At 44.1% G+C, this 24,725-nt stretch overlaps 2 protein-coding genes across 2 annotated transcripts; both read right to left on the bottom strand.

Moving 5' to 3' along the window:
* Nucleotides 1-7,974: 7,974 nt before the first annotated feature.
* LOC117693659 (proline-rich protein 23A3-like) lies at nucleotides 7,975-8,691 on the bottom strand. Its single transcript, XM_076918126.1, has one exon. It carries the CDS (start codon nucleotides 8,689-8,691, stop codon nucleotides 7,975-7,977), a length of 717 nt encoding a protein of 238 aa, XP_076774241.1.
* Nucleotides 8,692-17,965: 9,274 nt separating this feature from the next.
* On the bottom strand, nucleotides 17,966-18,682 carry LOC117693658 (proline-rich protein 23A3-like). Its single transcript, XM_076917391.1, has one exon. The coding sequence runs from the start codon at nucleotides 18,680-18,682 to the stop codon at nucleotides 17,966-17,968; it is 717 nt and encodes a 238-aa protein (XP_076773506.1).
* Nucleotides 18,683-24,725: the final 6,043 nt, after the last annotated feature.

Genomic DNA, 24,725 nt, shown 5'->3' with positions numbered 1-24,725 from the left:
CAGGGAGTTTCAGCAATGGCTCAAACCCAAGATGAGGTTGAGGTTGCTTGATGCTACGGCCTGGCTCTCGGCCCCTCACAGATCTCCAGTCCTGAAGCAAGAGATGTCCTTCTCCTAAGCTTTTGGAACATGAATGCCTTTCTGGAAAGATTCTGCTCTGACTTTAATACAGTCCCTCATGTTGTAGTGACACCCAATCATAAAATTATTTTTGTTGCCACTTCATAACTAATTTTGCTACTGTTATGAATCATAATGTAAATATCTATGTGACACATATCTGATATTCGACCCTCAGGAGAGTGTCATTTGACCCCTAAAGGGGTCCCATCTTTGGTAATTTATTTATTTATTTATATTTTGGGGAGTTCATCCATGCTTACATGATGACTTATGTCTGTCACTCCATTAGTTTATGTCCTGTGTAAGGGCAGGGGCCAGCAGTTTTGCATTCTCACCATCTTACCTCATACTTAGTAAATATGTACTGATGACATGACTCCACTTTACACTTTGAGTTGAGGGTCATTGACATGATAATTCCTCCAATACGGACTGCTGCTTTTCAAGCTGAAATTGGAGGCAATGCTCAAGAGTCAGGGTGTCCCCCGTGGTCTAGGCATTTGTCTATTAAGGCTGAACAAAGGTGTGTGAGGGGACCAGATGCTCTGAGATGAGACCCAGTCCTACAGCAGTGCGCACACACTTGTGTGTATCTGGGAAGAGCTTGTTTACCTATTTGGTAGGCATCTTTGTTTCGGGGATTGGTAATAAAACCAGCCCCCCACTATTTCTGCAATAATGGGGCGAACCAAAAAGAAAACCAATTTGACGAAGTCTGGCTTTCTGGCAAAAGGAAAATAAAAAAAAAAAATAGCCTTTTTATCAACTGCCCTTTGAAAGTGCTTCTCTTGGTCAGGGTGGTTCACAGGGAGACACCTGATGATTCTAAACTTAATTGGTATTGGCGCCTGCTGGAGGTGACAGGTTGTGTTTCCTCTGGACCAGGACATTGTGGGTAGCCATCAAGGTCAAGTCAATGTTACAGTGTGCTGTCTCTGCCATCAGAACAGACCAGTCTCGGCACATACTCTCTAACAGGGAAAAGTCATCAGAAGGGGTCCTTTCTGGGATTCCGGTGGAGTGGGTGATAAGAAAGACTTGGAGGGAAGGGCTCTTGACACCAGGCCCTCTTTCAGATCTTCCTAGCTTAAGATGCATCTCCAAGGAAACTCCTCAGCTTCATGGTGGCAACAGATTGCTTTTCCTGCCATCAAGGAGAAGCCAAGTTTCCCTAAGGCAGAAACCTGGGCTTTCCATGCCTGTTATCTGCCTGGCCTGTAGGGTGCTCAGACGTGCTTAGTGAGGGAAGAGAATATGGCCAAGAGGTTTTTAGGAATTAAGTCTGGGGTTAGAGAAACTTGAGTTTACTTCATGGATCTGTCATCTCCCAGATGAGAATTTGGGGCAACTTCCTTAATAACATTTAGCTTGTTTTATTCACCTGTGAGAAGTTATGTCATGTTAGTAATGCTGTTATATAAGGTTTGCTGAGCTGGACCCAGCAACAGGAGACATGCCAGCAATGTCTAGTTGTAGAATGCATGGCTGGGGTCCTCCTCCTTGGATTCAGGGTCAGGAGAGATGCTTGTGCTTACCGGAATCCACTGGAAGTAAGTTCTCAGGCCTTCCAAGTTCACAGCTCATCAAGCTCAACAATAGAAAACAGAGACTAATTATCCTGTCCTGCCATCTTATGAAACAAGGCCTCAGTTTAGAACGCATACATTTGCAGATTAAATGTCATCAGGAGACATGAGCCAGAGCCCAGCACCCCTAGCCAGCAGCCCCCTATTTGTGTGTATGTGTAGGTCACAGCACTTAATCTTATTCATCTCCTTTACTAACTCTTTAAGTATATATATATATATATATAATAGTGTATATATTATATATAGTATATATATATTATAGTGTATATGTATACTATATATACACTATAATATATATATAGTGTATTATATTATATATTATAATATATAGTGTATATATATTATAGTGTGTATATATACACTATTATATATTATAATATATATACTTTATATATAGTATATATATAGTATATATATAGTATATATATACTATATATACTAATAATATATATATATATATATATATATATATATATATATATATATATATATAAAACTAGGACCTTACCATGCTAGGCAAGTTCTCTACCACTGTACTACATCCCAGCTCCCTGGTTTTTCTTTCTTCCGAGGCAGAGAATTATTAAATTACCCCAAGTGTCTTGGAACTCATGATCTGCCTGTCTCAGCCTGCAATTTTGTACACCACCATACCTACTTTCTTTGGGACTCCATCAAAGATGCATATCAATGGGGGCTTGTCGATTGTTCTTGGCCATCAAAGAAGAGGCAGAACTGGGAGCCTTGCATATTCTTGGGCTGAAACTCCAATCACAGATGACTCCTAATGAGGTCAGTAGAGCAGAGGCAGCACTGTGCTCTGAAGGGTTGCTTGCCCAGCCAGGTCTATGGCTGGCATGAACATGACTAAGGAGATACAGACTGATCAGGAAGCCCTGGTGGGCCTCAATTAAGGGAGCCTGGCCGATTTGGTGCCCTAGGCCTCCTTAGGTGCTCCCAGTCCAGTTGCCTGCCAGTATTTGAAGACACTCCTCCTTGGTGTCTTACACAGCACGCATATATTTTGACATGTGGGGCTTGGGGTCTTAACCTCCTCTGAAGGGAAAGAAGAATGGACAAGACAACTCCAGGGTAGTGCTCCCGTGTGCTCCCATGTGCTCCCATGTGCTCCCGTGTTCTCTTGTGTGCTCCCGTGTGCTCCCGTGTGCTCCTCTGCACAGGTCGTTCAGGCCAGCAGGAGTTGCAGGGTGACTGGGTGGTGTGTCTGAGGCAGTGAGTGAGGGCTACCACTTATGTATGTGGCTGAACACTTTCCATATATGACTCTATTTAAACCTAACAGCAACCTACTAAGCTATACTCAACTCTTTGACACCCCTCCCCTCTTTAACAGGCTCTTAGCGCACTAGCTACCTAAGCCTTAGGTAACTTAGAACTTGATATGTACACCAGGCTGGCCTTGAACTCAGGAACATCTGCCTGTTTCTGTCTCCCAGGTGCTTGGATTAAAGGTGTGTGCCTCTACACCTGGCCTTTCACCCCCCATTTATAGATGAAGAAACCAAGGCATAGAAAACATTAAAGCTCAAAAGCTTGAAGCAGTTTTTTGTTGTTGTTGGTTTTTTGTTTTTGTTTGTTTGTTTGTTTGTTTTTGGTAGAGTTGGAATTCAAAAATAAGGTCTTTAAAGTTGGACTTTAAAGCCCGTGTTCTACCACCCCCTACTGGCCCTGTACAGCCCTGGAGGACAAGCTTTGGAGGCACAGATCTGGGAGCCCAGCTTAGCCATACTCAGTCTCTACGCGTCTTCAACCCCGTTTTCTTATCTGCAGAGCAGAGCTGCATCACCGGACAGTGGAAAAGATCGAATGAGAATGTCGGTATATTTAGTACAGTGCCCGAGACAGGTGACAGCTCGGGATGTGGGTCTCCTGCTTTGGTTTAGAAGGGAGAAAATGGGAAGGATCACCTTTCTGGCTACTCCCTCTACTTTTAAAGCCTCTTCTTCCTCCTTTCAGCTCCTCCCCCCCCCGCCCCGCCCCACTAACACTTTTTGTGTTAACACTGGGAGTTCCTTGATCCTGGTGGTTCATTTCTTTGTTTAATCAGCTAGGCTGTGCAGAAAAGGCAGTGCTCTCTAGGATAAGAGCCTTGCTCTAGAATTTAGGAGGCCTTGCCCTAGTCCTCAGTTTCCTCTCCAGTGAGACCAGAGAACTGCCCAGACACAAGGCTAATGTGCACATGTGGTGCACATGCAGCCACTTCCTGGTTTTACATCCACCGTAGACCATGATTAATCAATTGCAGCATCTTCGTCCGTGATCCTGAATGTGGCACAGAGTCCTCCCTCACACATGGAGGCAATCACTGTCAACTGCCTAGAGTTGAAATGACAGTTATCCTCTTAGATATTTCTGGAGCTATTTGCTGTCTAACAACCCTTTTAGCTTGGCCACTGTGGCTCTATAACCAGACCCCGTGGTGTTCTGAGGGCAGGCCAAGGAGCTTAGGTCTGATCCCAGCCACAGGTGTCTCTACTGGCTCTGTGACCCCAAGTGGCTCTATTTTTTTTTTTTTTTTTTTTTAATTCGTAGAATGGGAGTTTCAACCCATACTTTCTTTCTCGGCATTGCTGTGAGACTGAAATCACTGCGGCTTTCTTGTAGGCGGGGCCTGGGTTCCAACACAGCTACACCCTCTGCGTTTAGAACAGCGCCTGGCCCTGAACAACCCGGTAGAATGTTTAAATCTGTAGAAACAGAAGAACTACAAACCCGTGCAGAATGTCTAGAGAAGTGGTCCTCAGTCCTTATGGATTATAAGCGACTGTGTACATTCCAAGGCTCTAAGGAGCTCGACCAGATGGCTGACGTGGGGCCTGGGGATCCCCTTTACTGCAGGCCATCCTGGGAATCCTGCTGCAGGCTGTCTGTTATCTACTCTGTGGGAAGCGTGGCTCGGGATTAGGTGGAAATTAACACCCTGAGGCTCCTCTTTGTGCCCACTGCTCTCCAGGAGTCAGATCAGGCAATGTTTTGGAGTTCTGAGTGCCTCTGGACCAGGGAGGGAGGTACAGGGAAGGGTGGCTGAACCCGATTCCCACACCCTGCTGGCAACCCGAGTCACAGGTCCCGAGCTGACAGATGCTCTTAGCTGTTACACTTTGAGTTGTAAGGCAGGCTCAGAAAGGTTAGGGTATGTTAGGGTCTAAGCTGTCCTTGTGAGGATCTGACTTAGTTCTACCCCACTTGAGCCTAAATCATATTCCTTGAGAAGAGGCAATAAATACAAGAAACTGGTGTGTGTGTGTGTGTGTGTGTGTGTGTGTGTGTGTGTGTGTTATCTATATGGTTCCTAAAACAAGAAGTAGACAGTAAAAAGCAAATGTAATGTTTGGACTTTTTTTCCTCCCCTCTCTTCATTCAATGAACACAGAGATTTTTGCAAAGCCTCATGTGTTAGAAATGGAAGTCTCTTCTCACCCTTGTGCTTCAGGGCATGGTATTGCAGTTTGTGTGGGGATAGCTTCCATCGAAGGGACCCACATCAACTCTCTGCTTTTGGAAACAGGCCTTGGTGGGCACAGCCTGCTATTCCTCTGGTCTCCTGACATTGAACACAGACTTGTCAGATGGCCACATGACTTTTCTTCCATCCCCAGTGAGAGTATCTTGGGTTCTTTCTCTCCCTATTGTGTTCCCTCTGCTAGTCCAGGAACTCCACTGCATCAGCTTCAGAGACTCTTCTGAGCTGTAATAAGTCTACCAGGACCTTGGACAAATAGGACACTATTGAATTTGGGTTAGAGTAAGCCTAGCCTGTGTCACATGACTGCTTTTGCTTGGTCTTAGGTGGCTACGGATGTTCTGGAGAGTGTTCTTGTGAAGTGAAGGGTTACGGGGATGTCACACATGGAAGTCCCTCCTACAGTCACTACCTAGCCTCCCCCACACTCCAGCCAGACTTCTTTCGGGCTCCTTGCTGCCTTAGCCTGTGTTTCCTTTCTCACAAGCGAAACCAGATGGCTGGGGTGGGCCATGAGTGTGGCTTGGAGTGACCCAGGGAAAGCTGAGCTTCTGATCCGACCACTGCCCCAAACTGCTTCCGAATGGGTTCATCCAAGAACAAACCCTCAAATTTCTTTTATCTCCCAATCACCAAGAACCCAATCCTTTATTTAGTCCTGAAACTCGGAAGCTAATCTTTTATTTATTTCTACCGTAATCCCACTTCAGGCTCTGTATGGAGCCTTCCACTCGGGAACAGACATCTAGGATTTCAGAAAGACCCCCAGTTGGGAAAGTGTAAGGGCTTAGGAGGGAAAGTAAAACCAAGCCTGGGATGTTTTGGCTCCACGTGTGAACTGGAAGAAGGTTGCAGCTCATTTGGGTTTCTGGGATGGGTAATGAGCCATGGGTAGCTCCCTGATCACTTAGCCACAGATTTTTTTTTTTTTTAAATCCCAGCTTGGCTCTAAAGCCAGAGAGAGAATCACCAAGAGTCACTGTTGCTTGATGTGTAAGTTGGATCAGGAGCCAATTACAAAATCAATGTGGAAGACTGAGACAATCGGGACCAGACCACCTAATCTCAGCCAGTTGACTCCAAGGGGCCATGAAAGGAGTACTTGGCCTCTGGCAGGCTTCCAGGATGTCATCTCTGTTATTATTCATTCATGCCTGCATTGATTAATATTTCCCAAGTGTATATGGCAGGCCCAGGGCTGCCACTGCCCACTCTGTGACCAGAAATTGTCCCTGCCCTATTGTGGTGGAAGGAGGTGTCTTAGTCAGTGTTCTGTTGCTGTGAAGAGAAGTCATGGTGGCAACCCTTATAAAAGAAAGCAATCGAGACTTGCTTACTTTCAGAGCTTACTTTATTGTCATGCTGGGAAGCATGGTGGCACACAGGAAGACACTTGGCTGGAGAGGTAGGTGAGAATTCTACATCAGGATCCAAGGGCCTGCCTTGAGCTCTTGAAATTCCAAAGCCCACCCCTCAGTGACACACTTCATTCAACAAGGCCACACCACTTAACCCCTCTCAAGTAACACCACTTTCTAATAACCAAGCATTCAAATATAAGAGCCTATGGGGACCATTCATATTCAAACCACCACAGTGGGAGAATCCCCAAGGGACTTGGTAGCTCCTATCAAGTCAGGGAAGTTCCTGCTGGCAGTATGGTTGGGTTGACTGACTGGTGGAGGGTGAGCTGGCATGGGGCAGAACTGCAGAGGCACTACCAACCACTCTCTCCCCCACTGTCCTTTCCAGCTTCTCCATACCCTCTTCCAAACCTTAGCCATGACTTGGGCCTCAGGGAACACAGCATTTATTCAAGATTCTACTCCAATAACACGTTTCTGAGCCCAGCCCCTGCCCCTGCATCCAGAACCAGCTGGCTAGCTATTCTCTCCCCAAGCCCCTCTTTAAGGAGGTAGTGATTATGTGCATCTGTAAGCTTTTCCCTATGATGTTAAAAGCTTTAAGAAAACAAATTATCTCATAGACTTAAACTTTACAAGTAATATTTTATTTCCAAACATGACAAGGCAAATTCAATAATGACTGAACATTTCATACAAGTTTACAAGAGAAAAAAAGTTATTAAGTTAAAAGTATAAAAACAATTTGGAAGAACAGAAACCCAAACACTTTCCATAAGTCTAATGCTAAAGTCACTGTGAGAACTTAGGTCAAAAAGAAAGGTCCATCAAGTGCGTGCTGAAAACGGCTGGTGACAATCTGCATCAAGTCTCACTCACAGGAGACTGACAAGTGAAGACTACTCCATCAGGTGGCTGAGAAGAAGCAAAGAAACATCAAAAATTCAGCCCTCAAACCATCTTCTCTTACTATGGTATTTGTCAGTTTCTGCAGAGGGCAGTTTGAACCAAGCAGATAAGTCTTCATTCAGTCATGGAAAAATAGAAGGAACAGATGCTGGCAGCAGAGCATCCTCAGTGGTTTCTTGGGTTGGGAGAAACAGGAGAGGATGACAGGTTCTTACCAGGATCCATCAATACACATGTGGGGAATGTGGATGGCTTGACATAAAGCCTGATGTCTGAAAATCCATCTTCTAATTTTCAAAGGCAGGTTTCTTTAAACTTCCAAGATGTGATGCAGTGTCTCCCCTCTTCTTGAAGTCTGTATCTTCTGTCTCTCCTGTGCAGCAGAAAGCACTGTGTGCACACAGACTCAATGTCAGGTTGTTGGGTATCTCCAGCTCTGGGAATCCTATTCCATAACCAGGTAAGTGTCCCAGGCACTGTGCATTGCTGGAACAGTCCATTTTTCCTAGAAGAGGCGCCTCCTGGCCTTGCATAGAGGGCAAGCAGGTCTCACAGGACTCGGAGGGCACTGTTCTTGGTGACTTGGAGGAGATGGAGAAAGAGGTTGCAGTGGTGAGTCTGGAAGAGGCTCCAGCATGCTTCTTTGGAGGCTCCAGTTGGACCATGGATCATATCCCTCTGCACTAGGAGAGACTGAAGGACTCAGGCCATCTGGGACTTGACCCTGAAATGAAGAAGATGAGAGATGAAGCCCTGGGAGCAGGCCAGCTGGAGCCTTCATCCATGGCATCCCTGAGTGAGAGGCATTTTGCAAGCTCTCCCTGTCTCTTACCGAAGCACTGAAGCATCCAGGCTCGATGACTACCAGGTCCCGGGGCATGTCCAGGAGAGGGGAGCCAAGCAGGCTGGTGGGTGAAAACTCAGGATGTCCTGGCCTTGTGGAGGCTTGGAGGCCCTCGGGGACCAAGAGGATGGTGTGTCCTTGGAGGGACACTTGCAGGATGGAGGTGGGCTGGGGCTCGAGCAGCAGGTCGAAGTTATCCAGGTGCAGCTGCAGGGCAGAGTCAGAGGCCAGGAACACAAAAGTGGTAGGACAGTCGCTGGAAGGCTGGATAGGACATTCCATGATGGGTTCAGCAGGCTGGTCTAGTTGAAGTTGAGGGTGCATGGCAGGATTGGGTTCAGGGTTGGCGTTGGTGCTGTTGGGCCTCACTCCAAACATGTTGTGGTGATGTGGGCACTTGGTGGCTGGTGCCCAACGAGGTGTGATGCAGGTGATGGACCTATTAGCTCTACTTTTTGCAGGTACAGCTGTTGTCTGGCTGGCTTTTGCTAGAGATTGTGTGTACTATCCGGGAGCGAACAGTTGTGATCAGAAACACTAGCTGATCAGGATTGTTGGCTGGGAGAGAACCTGAGGTCTTTATATATGCCTGGCTTCCAAGGAAGCTCCGCCCAGGCAGGGCGGGGCCTAGGAACCAGGCTTGTAGAGGGTGTGGCAGGGAGAAGTATTGTTGGGAATTTCTGGGTTCCAGAGAAGGAAATCAGTCCTTGAGTGTCTTTCTGGTGTGCATTGCCTTTATTTGTGGCATTACACCCAGGAATATTATTTTCCCACCCTCTGCCATGTTGTCACTAACACTTTGTCCCACTCCCACCTAGAAATGTTTGCTTGTCTGTGTGTGTGCGCGCGAGTGCGCGTGTTTTTCTGGAGGCATGCAGGGGGATTGGCAGAAGAATTTTGGACGTTCTGGGTGTTTAGAGAAGGAATCAGTACTGGGATGCCCTTATGGTTTGCATTGCCTTGTTGTGGCATCACACACAGAAATCATTTTCCCATTTCTAGCCAGGTTTTTGTGAATTCTTTGTCCCATCGATTTTCGATTGTCCTACAAACAAAATCCTCTCCATTCACAAAATAAAGTGGAAATAGAAATTAACAAAGTGAGACTTCAGTTGTTTCTTGGAGGCCAAGCTTGATATTTAAAGCCAGTAACTAAGATATTTTTATGTGACTATTTTTTTCCATTAGATAACTGACCACAAATTTCTATTATACTGAAGTACATAATTGATCTGGGAAAATCCATCGGTGATTGGGTGTTTGCCTAGCATGTTGGAGGCCAATGGATTTGACCCCCAGAAACAGATCAAAAAAAGTATTCCTGTGAATACTTTAGAGCATCCACAACCCCAAAGGTTGGAAGACAATAACAGCAAGAGTATAAGTTCAAGGTGAACCTGCTACCCAATGACAACTAGGCAGTCTAGATACACAGTGAACTCAAGGCTAGCCTGGACTAATTGAATCATGTCTGAGAAAATTAGTTCATCCACAGAAGTCATCACCGGTGGGGTAGGGGGAACTTTCAGAATTAAATCCTTTGTGTTGAAAATGATAAGAAGCATATCTCTGCTTGATTTCTAAGTGGCAGTTTTGAGCTTTTGTTATATTTATATGTGTCTGAGACTGGATACTATTTTTTTAGGTTCTCTCTCCTCTCTCTCTCTTCAGTCTCCTGTTAGAGCTCATCCTCACACACACCAGACAAACACTACAGCTGAGGGACACAGCCTGGCCCCTTCTTTTGCTATGTTTCTTATTTATTTAATTATTCATTCATTCATTCATTTATTTATTGACTATATTTAAGAGGCCTCTGGTAAGTCAGTGTGATGTCTGGTGCACTTACTTTGTAGCCCTGCAACCTGAAGGGTAAGTGTACCACACTACTTCATTTGCAACTTCATTGAGTTTTTCTAACCATTTAAATGTTAGATCAATGCAATTGCTACAGGAATATATTAATATCCATTGGTGATGTAAGTTAAGGGAGAGGAGAACAGTCTTGCCATGATTCTTTCTGCCCTGCTGAGTAAGCATTTTGGAAAATTTCTCCCAAAGTCCTCCCCAAATATGTTCATTTCTCTTTTGGTTTTGTGATGACAGTCTCCTACATGTATAAGATAGACTTTGGCATGACTCATGCCCCATTGTCCTGTCTGTCCTCTTTACTGGCTCTGTTCACTTTCCTAATTATGTGCCACTGTACTTTTGTGACTTTGAAAATACTTTCAGTATTTTTTTTCTTCACAAAGTGTGCCATGTAATCAGCCCAATCGACCTAAAACACACTGTGTAGTTGAGGATAACCTAGAACTTCTGGGTGACTTCTCTCCACTTCCCAAGGGTTGGATTACCTGTGCCAAGGTTTTTCCACCTTCAAAAAACTGGGTTCAGGTTGGGTTTTCCCACTTTAAAGATTCCATCAAGAAGATCCCTCACAGATGTACTAGACCCATTGGGTATTTGTCAGAAGGAGACAAGCTGGTAACCAACAGCAGTCACCAGTTGTTTCCTGTGTCAAAGTTTTTACTTTCTCATTTTCTCATTCTTTTATATTATTAAAAGAAAAACCTTGTATTTATTTGTTTATGTGCCTGTTAGTATGCCTTTGTTCATTCATATGCCCTGCAGGAATGTAAGATCTTGGAGAGAAAAGGGTGTCAGATGGTCTTGGTGACACAGGTAGCTGAGAGTCATGTGAATGCTGCAAAAGTAGTAAGTCCTTTTAAGGCAGTGGTTTTCAATGCTACACCCCACTGGTATAGTTTCTCATGCTGTGGTGACCCCTACCCCCAGACATAAAACTATTTTCATTGCTTCTTCATAATGTAATTTTGCTACTGTTATTATAGTAATGTGAGTACTTGATATCCAGGATATCTGATCCCCATGCTAGAGTCACTCAAACCCTCAGAAGGGCTGAGAGCCACTGGTTGAGATCTGTTGCAGCCCAAGCTGCTCTACCCCACGTTTGGGGGCCAAAATGTTGTGGACCCCTCTATCGGTGTTGGAACCCACAGTGCCAAAAGCCTTGGGGGCTAAACTGTTAGAGCCTGCACTGCCCCAAGCTGCTCAGGTCTGCAGGTTTGGGTTCAGCAAGAGAGAGTGAGGATGGACATGAGGAATGGAGACCAGACAGAGTGTGATTCAATCCCATTTGTTCTCCAGTCTCTCTTCTTCTCTCCAAGTCCCTAGTTCCAAGTCCCTAGTTCCTAGCACCTAATCCTAGTTCCAGTTGCTAGTCTCTTTCCTAGTTCGAGGTTCTTTTTCCAAGTGCTAAGTGCCTAATGTCTAATGTCTAATTCCAAGTTCTTGGTTCTAGTCTCAAGTCTCATCCAAGTGCCTAATCTCAAGTTCTCTTTCCAAGTCTAGAGTGTCTAATAACTAATGTCTAATTCTCTGTTCCTTCTTCTGTCTGCCTCTTTCCTTTTAAAAGTCTCACTTCTAAGTCACAACCTTAAGTCATACCCTTAGGTCTTATCTCTAAATCTGATCTCTAAGTCACACCCTCAAGTCACACACCTTTAAGTCTCACACACCCAAGGGAAATCCTGGGTATCTAAAACCAGATGTTATCAGTATGCTCAACTATTGTAGGCTGATGTAATCAAGTCTCTGGTCAGGGTATATGGCTCAAGATGGCTGCAAGGATGATAGGATAGCCACATTCTGTTGGCTCTCCACAGAGATCCATTCCTCTAAGTGCTGCGTCATCTCTCCAGTCCCTCAGTCTTTGTTTTTATTTCTCTGACACAGTGTCTCATGTAGCCCTGGTTGTCTATGAATGTTCTTTGTACCTAAGTGTGTGCAAACTCCTGACCCATGGACCTTCAGCAATGGGCCTTTAAGTGGGAATCTCAGGTATGCACTACAATGCTGGGCTTTTCCTCAGGTTTTCACATGTTACCTTTTATACACAGTTCAACTCTTTGGTCCACTTAGGAAGGGTCCCTGTAGACAGTGCAGCCTTGAACCTTGGTTCTCTTCCTTTGTGCCTTCAGTGCTCCTGGTAAAGCATGCTCCACCACACCCAGCACAACTTAACCTCCTGATCCGGATGTAATGAATTATGTAAAGCCAAGAGATTGTGATCCAATGTCAGTTTTCATGTACAAACCATGGTCTTGTTCTATGTTATTCAAAACTTGCCTTTGCCGCTGAACTCAGTCACCTTCAGTGGAGATGTGTGTGTGTGAGTGTGTGTGTGTGTGTGTATGTGTGTATGTGTGTGTGTGTCCACCTTTGTATACAAGTGCATTCCTTTTTTAAAAGAAATACTGTTTGCAGTTATGTGGGTAAGCAGAGGTAATTTCACACAATTGACATTTTTCAGGATGTTTAATACTTATCACTACTTATTTGATATGGGAATTGATGCCAAATGACAATCTAAGTTGATGTATTTTTACTAGTTCTTGCCTCTGAGATTTTATTTGACTTTCAATTAACATTGGCTCCTTTCTATTTTAACGTTTCTTGAGAGAAGGACCAAGAGTCCAGGCTACACTGGCTACACTGGCTACACTGGCTACACTGGCTACACTGGCTACACTGGTGACACTGGCTACACTGGCTACACTGGCTACACTGGCGACACTGGCTACACTGGCTACACTGGTGTGTTTTGTTTGGGGGTTTGTGCACTTGGAGGCCTGAGGAGGGCTCTGGATGCCCTGGAGCTGGGGTAGCAGGCAGGTCTTGAAGAGCAGTCAGTGCCCTTAAGATCTCTGCTCTCTCCCACTTCCTCATTTTCCTAGTGACTTCAATTCTCAGTTTTAAATAGTGATTGTCTGTATTCACTCATATGGAGACTACGAGGTGGTGCTGTAATGTATAGATCATGAATGATTAAATAAAGCTGTTGTGTGATATTTATGACAGAAGCCGCCTATACATGGGTTTATGTTACTAGAAGGTCTTCAGCCAGCCCAAGACTACCCTGCATACTAGCATTCCACTATAGCTCCAAGCCTTTCTCAGGAAAAGCTTTTAAGCACAAAACCTGCATCTTGCTTTGACATACTTCAGTTAACAAGAACATTTAGCTAGAAGCTGAGCTACAAATACCAAAAACATTATGCTGGGCTATGTACGTGAACCTCCCCAAGACCACCATGGAGCCTGTTCCAATGCAGTTGCTTCAGGGCCTCTATAGTCAAATTCAAGCTTGGTCCACACCACCATCTCTGATGGAGCAGACCTGGAGAAGGCTGCTGTGATCCAGTTTCAGGCAGCATTTATAGAGGAAGATGGGGTATCTATCCTGGTATACATCTGGTTTGGGGCCATTATGGCCTTTACCATACTTGGCTGGTGCTGGGAGCCAAACCATATACTTATCTTCTGTTTTCCTCCTGATTTGTGGTTGTTAGTTTTGTAACCTGGAGGTGCAGATTTGTTGGGGGAATAATCTGGAATCTGCTGCTAGATGAAGGTTTCTTTGGAGGATAACCTGGAAACTGGTGCCAGGGATGGGCCTGTTGATTAGGTCAGGTTCTCTAAGATGGAATATGAACCCCAAAGATCTGGTCTGTCTAAAGCACATTTAGAGCCTTTCCCAGAACAATAGACTTTGAAGAATTAGGTCTCTGTTTTGGCTGGAGTTGCTATCAACTTGTTGACTTTTAACACTTGAATGGTGGTGCTTCCATCATGGAGTCAGCTGTGCTTAGGTCTGGGGCCCTGTTACAAAGGTAATCAGCCTGCTTATCACCTCACAGCCAAATCATGTTTGTGGTGAAAACATTTAAATTTCTTTTAGTAATTCTGAAATATAAGGCACAGTTTTATTTTCCTTTTTGTTTTGTTTTGTTTTGTTTTGTTTTGGTTTGGTTTTTCGAGACAGGGTTTCTCTGTGTAGCCCTGGCTGTCCTGGAACTCACTCTGTAGACCAGGCTGGCCTCAAACTCAGAAATATGCCTGCCTCTGCCTCCCAAGTACTGGGATTACTGGCATGTGCCACCACCATCCAGCTCAGTTTTGTTTTCCTTAAACTGGGTCTCATGTTGCTCTGGCCAGCCTGAACTGACTATGCAGACCCAATGGCCCTGAAGTTATTCACAATCTGCTTTTCAACATCTGCCTCTGTGAGTGCTGGGAGGAAAGCCATCGCTGTCATTCCCTGTATGTTGAGGACCACACTGCTCCATCCTTTGGGGCTAAGTGCGCTGGTCCGAGGGGATCAGACAACAGAGTCTAGCAAGAGAGAGAGAGAGTGGGGATGGAGGGGCAAGAGACACGAAGAATGGAGACAAGACAGGGTGTGTGGCCAAGTCTCTAGTCTCATTTATTACAAGGAAATCCTGGCTGTGTATAAGCACACGCAGGGGAACACAGGTGAAGACTCTTTACCATGTGAGCCTTGCAGCTGGGGGCATTAAACAGCAAAACAAGATATGTGGGATAAACAAGATGTTTATCAGAGTGTGCTCAGCTGTTGTAGGCTGTTGAAAAACAAGTCTCTTGTCAGGGTATATGACTCCAGATGTTTGCAAAGATGATACCCACTTTCTGCTAGGAGTCGGCTCCCAACACCTGTACACTAAGAAATTACTAGTGTGTGGATGTTTTCTTCACCTCTCTCTCTTAAGCTCCTTTTCGCACCCTCATCTATTTTGGTGTATAAATTTCATTAACTTATGAGTGAAGTAGGAAATGCAAACTTTGCTTTGGTATAGTTATTTTAAAAGTAAGAAATAGAATTGTTAAGTTTTTTGATGGAGAGCAAGCTTGATCACAGAAATTGCTCCCTTCTGCCTCTCAGGTGCAGGGAACAAATGACACCTGCCCTCCTGCCTGGCCTCCATTTATTTCTTAAATAGCTTTTATGTTTGTTTGTTCATTTTTGAGGTAGGGTTTCTCTGTGTAGTCCTGCCTATCCTGGAATTCAATGTGTAGACCAGGCTGGACTCAGCAGAGATCTGACTGCCTATGCCTTCTCACTGCACTGAAGGCTTTTTCTTCCTTTGTTTTAGATTTATTTATTTTATGGATATGAATACACTGTAGCTGTCTTCAGACACACTAGAGATGGCATTAGATCCCATTACAGATGGTTATGACCCACCATGTGGTTGTTGGGAATTGAACTCAGGACCTCTGGAAGATCAGTCTATCCTTTTAACCACTGAGCCATCTCTCCAGCCTTCACCAAAGGCTTCTGAAGTAGCTGTCCTAATACTATGTGACTTGCTCCTTCCTTCTTACTGCACTTAGTGAGTTGGATTTCTGAGCCCTTATCCATCTGGAGATATAAATGGGGCCTTCTATGTTTGTATTTCCTCCCCTCCACTTTTCCCATGGTCCCATGGAGTCCAGGTCAGTCTTCAACTTGTTATGTAGTTGAGACTGTGTTTTAACTTCTCCTCCTTCTACCTTACCCTGAAATTACAGGTAAATAGCACCACTGTCAGTACACGTATGCTGCTTAAGTGCACCAGACATAAAGGATTAGTTTGAGAACAGTGATAGTGATCCATGTCAGATTTTTCCTAAGTAGAACCAATCAATTGTCCTATCACAGTTATTAAAAACTTTAACCTTTCCTACTAAATGTCATTATTTCCAACATTATGGAGTCTTCTGTTTTGCTGTGTTTCCCTCTAGATAGATTATTAGGAGGAATTTGGTGTGAATTTTGTAAAAGGAGAGGGAGAAGAAGGAAAAGAGGAATATCAATCCACTAATCTATCTCTCTTCCTCTCTACCTTTAGTTATTTCAATGCCTATTATAATGTTTCTTAAACTTTTTAACCTCCCTTTTAGCTCACCACCAAGCAGAGATAGTGGAAAAGACAGGATACTGGGGAAGTGGACCTGTTTAGAAATGGTTTTTGGAGAAACTGCCCGCTGTGTAGTTTGGAAATAAGCAGATTAGTTCACAGGTCAGCCCCAGCAACTTGATCCACTGGCAAAGACTTCCCAAATATGCCATCAGTCCAGGTTGGTAGAGACAGTGTAGCAGCAGGTGGTAGGACTTAGCAGGAAGAAGAAGGCAGGAGGGAGTTGGACCAGCAGGGATATCAAAAACTATGCCTCTCATGACAGAGCAAAGATCAGGGAAGAGGAGAGACCAACAAGTGTTTTGCTCTGCAAACAAACCAAGCTCAACCTCTTCTGCTGTCTGTCCAGTCTTTTTTACATGCCCTCCAAACATCAGATGTCCTCCATGGCTCTTGCCTAAGCACAAGTCTTGCCTAGCCTTAGCTTGTGTCTTGCCTCAGCAGGTGACCCTGTCTCAGCTGATGTCACTCTGTCAATCAGCCTGAGTCTGTGGAAGTGCCAAGAAACTGCGGCACACCACCAGATGTTTTTGTGTGCATTTCTTTCTATGTAGTCCCTACTAACTGACCTCAACTAAGCACTGTAAAGCAGACTGATACATGTATGTAGTTAGTGAAGAATCCTTCATCACATGTTCTTTCTCCTGCTTGCTTTAGCAGAACATCCTTTCTCCTCTGCTTCAGGGAATCGTTCCTTCAGGAGTCTGCCTTAGCTAAACACCATCCAACCCAACTAACTTTCCAAAGAATACTTTACATTCTTCTCTTCTATTTTTTTCTTTCAAGACAGCGTTTCTTTGTGTGATGCCTTGGTTATTCTGGAACTAAACCTGTACTCCAGACTGTCTTTGAACTCAGAGATCTGGCTGCCTCTTTTCCCTACTTTTGGGACCAAGGGCATGTGCCATCACTGCCAGGCCCAACCCATTCTTTCAGCTACTATATCTTTTTGGCATCAGCATCAGCTGACAGACCTTGGTGCTTCTGTGTTATTTTCATGTGGTGATTATGTGCACCTGTAAGCTGTTCCCCAAGGTGTCTTAACAGTAAATCTTTAAGAAAACAAAATTATCTCATAGGCTAAAACTTTACAGGTAATGTTTTATTTCCAAACATGATGAGGCAAATTCAATAATGACTGAACATTTCATACAAGTTTACAAGAGAAAAAAAGTATTGAGTTAAAAGTATAAAACAATTTGGAAGAACAGAAACCCAAACACTTTCCATGAGTCTAATGCTAAAGTCACTGTGAGAACTTAGGTCAAAAAGAAAGGTCCATCCAGTGTGTGCTGAAAATGGCTGGTGACAATCTGCATCAAGTCTCACTCACAGGAGACTGACAAGTGAAGACTACTCCATCAGGTGGCTGAGAAGAAGCAAAGAAACATCAAAAACTCAGCCCTCAAACCATCTTCTCCTACTATGGTATTTGTCAGTTTCTGCAGAGGGCAGTTTGAACCAAGCAGATAAGTCTTCATTCAGTCATGGAAAAATAGAAGGAACAGATGCTGGCAGCAGAGCATCCTCAGTGGTTTCTTGGGTTGGGAGAAACAGGAGAGGATGACAGGTTCTTACAGGTATCCATCAATACACATGAGGGGACTGTGGATGGCTTGACATAAAGCCTGATGTCTGAAAATCCATCTTCTAATTTTCAAAGGCAGGTTTCTTTAAACTTCCAAGGTGTGATGCAGTGTCTCCCCTCTTCTTGAAGTCTGTATCTTCTGTCTCTCCTGTGCAGCAGAAAGCACTGTGTGCACACAGACTCAATGTCAGGTTGTTGGGTATCTCCAGCTCTGGGAATCCTATTCCATAACCAGGTAAGTGTCCCAGGCACTGTGCATTGCTGGAACAGTCCATTTTTCCTAGAAGAGGCGCCTCCTGGCCTTGCATAGAGGGCAAGCAGGTCTCACAGGACTCGGAGGGCACTGTTCTTGGTGACTTGGAGGAAATGGAAAAAGAGGCTGCAGTGGTGAGTCTGGAAGAGGCTCCAGCATGCTTCTTTGGAGGCTCCAGTTGGACCATGGATCATATCCCTCTGCACTAGGAGAGACTGAAGGACTCAGGCCATCTGGGACTTGACCCTGAAATGAAGAAGATGAGAGATGAAGCCCTGGGAGCAGGCCAGCTGGAGCCTTCATCCATGGCATCCCTGAGTGAGAGGCATTTTGCAAGCTCTCCCTGTCTCTTACCGAAGCACTGAAGCATCCAGGCTCGATGACTACCAGGTCCCGGGGCATGTCCAGGAGAGGGGAGCCAAGCAGGCTGGTGGGTGAAAACTCAGGATGTCCTGGCCTTGTGGAGGCTTGGAGGCCCTCGGGGACCAAGAGGATGGTGTGTCCTTGGAGGGACACTTGCAGGATGGAGGTGGGCTGGGGCTTGAGCAGCAGGTCGAAGTTATCCAGGTGCAGCTGCAGGGCAGAGTCAGAGGCCAGGAACACAAAAGTGGTAGGACAGTCGCTGGAAGGCTGGATAGGACATTCCATGATGGGTTCAGCAGGCTGGTCTAGTTGAAGTTGAGGGTGCATGGCAGGATTGGGTCCAGGGTTGGCGTTGGTGCTGTTGGGCCTCACTCCAAACATGTTGTGGTGATGTGGGCACTTGGTGGCTGGTGCCCAACGAGGTGTGATGCAGGTGATGGACCTATTAGCTCTACTTTTTGCAGGTACAGCTGTTGTCTGGCTGGCTTTTGCTAGAGATTGTGTGTACTATCCGGGAGCGAACAGTTGTGATCAGAAAGACTAGCTGATCAGGAGTGTTGGCTGGGAGAGAACCTGAGGTCTTTATATATGCCAGGCTTCCAAGGAAGCTCCGCCCAGGCAGGGCGGGGCCTAAGAACCAGGCTTGTAGAGGGTGTGGCAGGGAGAAGTATTGTTGGGAATTTCTGGGTTCCAGAGAATGAAATCAGTCTTTGAGTGTCTTTATGGTGTGCATTGCCTTTATTTGTGGCATTACACACAGGAACATTATTTTCCCAAGCCCTGCCATGTTGTCATGAACTTTTTGTCTCACCCCCACCTAGATGTGTGTGTGTGTGTGTGTGTGTGTGTGTGTGTGTGTTTCTGCATGTGCACATGGTGTGTGGCAGGGAATATTGGGTGTTTCAGGGGTCTAGAGAAGGAATTTACCTTTGGGTATCCCAATGGTTTTCATCGCCTTTACTTGTTGCATCACACACAGTAAAATCATTTTTTTCCATTCCTAGCCTGGTTTTCGTGAATTCTTTGTGCCATCCCCAGAAATGAAATTCTCTTCATTGTCAAAAACTGGAAATGGAAATTAGCAAAGTAAAACTTCAGTTTTTTCTTGGAAGTCAAGCTTGGTACTAAGGCCGTTAACTATGATACTTTTATGTGATTATTTTTGCCATGAGAAAATCCACCTGAAATTTGTATTATACTGAAGTCCATAATTGATCTGGGAAAATGCATTGGTAATTGAGTATTTGTCTAACATGCTGGAGGCCAATGGATGTGTTACCTCAGAACAGATAAAAAAAGTGTTAGTGTGAATACTTTAGAACATCCACAACCCCAGAAGTTGGGAGGTGATACCACCAAGATTATGAGTTCAAGGGCAGCCTGCTTGCTACATGGTGACTACTAGACCAGTCTGGATACATAGTGAACTCAAGGCTAGGCTGGACTAATTGAATCATGTCTGAGAAAGTTAGTTCATCCTTAGAAGCCATCACAAGTGGGAAAAAAAAAAAAAACCTTTCAGAATTAAATCCTTTGTGTTTACTGGCTCAGTTCATTTTCCTAATCATTTGCCACTGTATTTTTGTGACTTTGAAAATACTTTCACTATTGCTTGATACCTAAGTGGCATTTCTGAGCATTTGTCATATTTATATTTGTATCTGAGACTGGAAAATATTTTTTATTCTTTCTCTTTTCTCTCCTCAGTTCCCTGTTAGAGTTCATTCTCTAAACTGGAAAACACTACAGCTCTGGGACACAGACCAGCCCCTTGTTTGGTTGTGTTTCTTATTTATTTATTTATTATTTATATTTATTTATTTACTGACTACCTTTAAGAGGCATGAGCTAAATCAGTCTGGTGTCTGGTGCTGTAAAGCCACCATGAAGGGAGGACCTCACCCAAGCCTCAGGAATTCAGGGCTACCCAATATCTCACAAGACACTGACTTGATGCAATCAGCAAGAGGTATATTTCGATCAGCATGTTGAGGTCAAGACCCATGACCCTCACAGGAGCAGTGGGGTCTGACCCTGGGGCTTTGGAGGCAGAAAGAATTTAAAGGCAAAAACCACACGGAAAAAGACACAACCCAGGGGGAAACCTCAACCCAGGGGGGAGTGAAGGGGGGTTATTGGAGAGTACCTGTGGAAAGTCCCAGCCCATTATTCAGTTTGTGACAGGGTCCAAGGAACAGTCATGGGGAACATTTTGTATAGGTTATTCTCTAAGAGCCTATTCTTAACCAACCATCTATCTTGTGGTCAGACAAGTTCCTGAAACACAGAGCTCAGGACCAAGCTGACCTGCACTCTTGGTTCTGCTCAGCCTGTTAGGAGTTTTTGAAAAATTTTAACCCTTTCAGTGCACTTGCTATGTAGCCCTGAGCTCTGATGTGTGAGTGTACCACACATTTCATTTGCATCGTCATTGTGTTTTCTAAGCATTTAAATGTTAGATCAATGCATTTACTGTGTGAATATATTAATACTGATTCGTGAATTATATTCCATGACAGGAAGAAAGTCCTGTTGAAGCAATTCAATCAAGAGATATTATTGACAAGTGTACTAGACCCCTTGGGTGTTTGTCATTCCCACATGGAGAGAAGCTGATAACCAACAACAGACAGACCCCACCCACTCCCTGTGTCAAAAGTTTTTACCTTCAAATTTTCTCATTCTTTTTTGAAAAAAAAAAAAAAAAGAACATATATTGATTGGTTCTTATGCCTGTTAGTATGCCTTTGTTCATTCATATGCCCTGTAGGAATGTAAGATCTTGGAGAGAAAAGGGTGTCAGATGGTCTTGGAGTCACAGGTAGCTAAGAGTCATGTGAGTGCTGCAAACTTAGTAAGTCCTTTTAAGGCAGTGGTTTTCAATGCTACACCCCATTGGTATAGTTTCTCATGCTGTGGTGACCCCTACCCCCAGACATAAAACTATTTTCATTGCTTCTTCATAATGTAATTTTGCTACTGTTATTATAGTAATGTGAGTACTTGATATCCAGGATATCTGATCCCCATGCTAGAGTCACTCAAACCCTCAGAAGGGCTGAGAGCCACTGGTTGAGATCCATTCCTCTAAGTGCTGAGTCATCTCTCCAGTCCCTCAGTCTTTGTTTTTATTTCTCTGACACAGTGTCTCCTGTAGCCCTGGTTGTCTATGAATGTTCTTTGTACCTAAGTGTGTGCAAACTCCTGACCCATGGGCCTTCAGCGATGGGCCTTTAAGTGGGATCTCAGGCGTGCACTACAATGCTGGGCTTTTCCTCAGGTTTTCACATGTTACCTTTCACAGGTCAGCTCTTTGGTCCACTTAGGAAGGGTCCCTGTAGACAGTGTAGCCTTGAACCTTGGTTCTCTTCCTTTGTGCCTTCAGTGCTCCTGGTAAAGCATGCTCCACCACACCCAGCACAACTTAACCTCCTGATCCGGATGTAATGAATTATGTAAAGCCAAGAGATTGTGATCCAATGTCAGTTTTCATGTACAAACCATGGTCTTGTTCTATGTTATTCAAAACTTGCCTTTGCCGCTGAACTCAGTCACCTTCAGTGGAGATGTGTGTGTGTGAGTGTGTGTGTGTGTGTGTGTGTGTGTGTGTGTGTGTATGTGTGTATGTGTGTGTGTGTGTCCACCTTTGTATACAAGTGCATTCCTTTTTTTAAAAGAAATACTGTTTGCAGTTATGTGGGTAAGCAGAGACAATTTCATACAATTGACATTTTCAGGATGTTTAATACTTATCCCTATTTATTTGATATGGGAATTGATGCCAAATGATAAAATCTAAATTAATGTAAATTTACTAGTTCTTGCCTCTGAGATTTTATTTGACTTTCAATTAACATTGGCTCCTTTCTATTTTAACGTTTCTTGAGAGAAAAACCAAGAGTCCAGGCTACACTGGCGACACTGGCTACACTGGCAACACTGGTGTGTTTTGTTTGGGGTTTGTGCACTTGGAGGCCTGAGGAGGGCTTGGATGCCCTGGAGCTGGGGTAGCAGGCAGTTCTTGAAGAGCAGTCAGTGCCCTTAAGATCTCTGCTCTCTCTCACTTCCTCATTTTCCTAGTGACTTCATTTCTCAGTTGTAAGTAGTGATTGTTCTTATTCACTCATATGGAGAGTACGAGGTGGTGCTGTAATGTATAGATCATGAATGATTAAATAAAGCTGTTGTGTGATATTTATGAGAGAAGCTGCCCATACATGGGTTTATGTTACTAGAAGGTCTTTATCAGCCAGCCCAAGACTACCCTGCATACTAGCATCTCACTATAGCTCCTAGCCTTTCTCAGGAAGAGCTTTTAAGGACAAAAAGTGCATCTTGCTTTCAGATAGTTCAGTTAACAAGAATATTTAGCTAGAAGCTGAACTACAGACATCGTAAACTTTTCTTTTTCTATCCTCCTGATTGGTGGTTGTTAGGAAGTGAAGTGTCAGGGACAGGCTTGTAACCTAGAGGTACAGATTTGTTGGGGAATAACCTGGAAACTGGTGCTAGACACAGGTCTTGTTGGGGTTAGCCTGGAAACTGGTGCCAGGTATGGGCCTGTTGATTGGTCAGGTTCTCTAAGATGGAATATGAACCTAAAAGATCTGGTCTGTCTAAAGCACATTTAGAGCCTTTCCCAGAACAATAGACTTTGAAGGATTAGGTCTCTGTTTTGGCTGGAGTTGCTATCTACTTGTTGACTTTTAACACTTGAATGGTGGTGCTTCCATCATGAAGTCAGCTGTGCTTAGGTCTGGGGCCCTGTTACAAAGGTAATCAGCCTGCTTATCACCTCACAGCCAAATCATTGTTGTGGTGAAAACATTTAAAATTTCTTTTAGTAAATCTGAAATATAAGGCACAGTTTTATTTTCCTTAAACTGGGTGTCATTATGTTGCTCTGGCCAGCCTGAACTGACTAAACCGACCCAATGTCCTTGAACTCACTCACAATCTGCTGTACGGTATCTGCCTCTGTGAGAGCTGAGAGTAAAGGCAGCATTGTCATTCTCTGTACACTAAGAAATTCCTACTGTGTGGATATTTTCTTCTCTCTCTTTCTCTTAAGCTCCTTTTCTCATCCTCATCTCTTTTGGTCTATAAATTTATCTATTAATTTATGAATGATGTTGGTAGTGCAAGCTTTGCTTTCCTATAGTCCTTTCAAATGTAATAAATGGAACTGTTGATATTTGTTGGAGTGTAAGCTTGAACACACAGAAATTGCTCCCTTCTGCCTCTCAAGTGCTGGGAACAAATGGCTCATGCCAGGCTACCTGGCCCACATTTCCTTCTTAAGTAGATTTTCTTTTTGTTTCTTTGCTGTTTTTTGTTTGTTTTTGAGGCAGTGTTTCTCTGTGTAGCCCTGCCTGTCCTGGAATTTGATCTGTACACCAGGCTGGACTCAACAGAAATCTGCACTGAAGATTTCTCCTTCCTTTGTTAATTTATATTGTTTATATTTATATGTATTCTTATTTATATTTTATTCATATTTTTCTATGAGCACTGTAGCTGTCTTTGGACACACCAGAAGAGGGCATTGAATCCTATTGCAGATTTTTGTGAGCCAACATGTGGTTATTGGGATTTGAACTCAGGACCTCTGGAATATTAGTCCATGCTCTTAACGGCTTAGCCATCTCTTCAGCTCCCACCAAAGGCTTCATAAGTAGGTATCCTAATAGTATGTGAGTAGGTCCTAAATGGTGTAAAGCTTCCTTCTTATAGCACTTAGTGAGTAGGATTCCTGAACACATATCCATCTGCTGGTAAAGATGGTGCCTCCTGTGTTTATTTTTTCTCCCCTCTTTTTTAACAAGGTTCTCCTGGAGACCAGGCTGGCCTTAAACTTGCTCTGTAGTTGAGACTGTGGTTTAACTTCTCCTCCTTCTGCCTTACCCTGAAATTATATGTAAATACCACCTCAACCAGTACAGTTAAGCTTTTTATGTGTTCTAGACATAAAGGATTAGTTTGAGAGCACAGATAGTGATCCATTTCATTTTTTTTCATATGCAGAACCAATTAATTGTCCTATCACCTTTTATTGAAAACTTTAACCTCTCCTACTAAATGTCATTAAATATAACATTACATAGTCTCCTATCTTTTGCTGTGTTTCCCTATACAAGGATTATGAGGTCAGTGTGAATTCTATAAAAGGAGAGGTGTTGAGGCCTAAGCTTGAGTCCCTGTTCGGGCGCCAAAAAATGTTGAGGCCTAAGCTGGCCCACTTTGGGTGGCCTAAAATGTTGAGGCCCTCTCCACTCCGAGCTTGGCGGCCATTGTTTCCCGTCCCAAGATGCTGCTCTGGTCTGCGGGTCAGGGTTCAGCAAGAGAAAGAGTGAGGATGGACTCGAAGAATGGAGACCAGACAGAGTGTGATTCAATCCCGTTTATTCTTTAGTCTCTCTTCCTA

The sequence above is a fragment of the Arvicanthis niloticus genome, chromosome 21 (genome assembly GCF_011762505.2).
Source record: "Arvicanthis niloticus isolate mArvNil1 chromosome 21, mArvNil1.pat.X, whole genome shotgun sequence".
Lineage (NCBI taxonomy): Eukaryota > Metazoa > Chordata > Mammalia > Rodentia > Muridae > Arvicanthis > Arvicanthis niloticus.
Note: the sequence above shows the minus strand (reverse complement) of the source record. Positions and strands in the feature narration are given on the sequence as shown.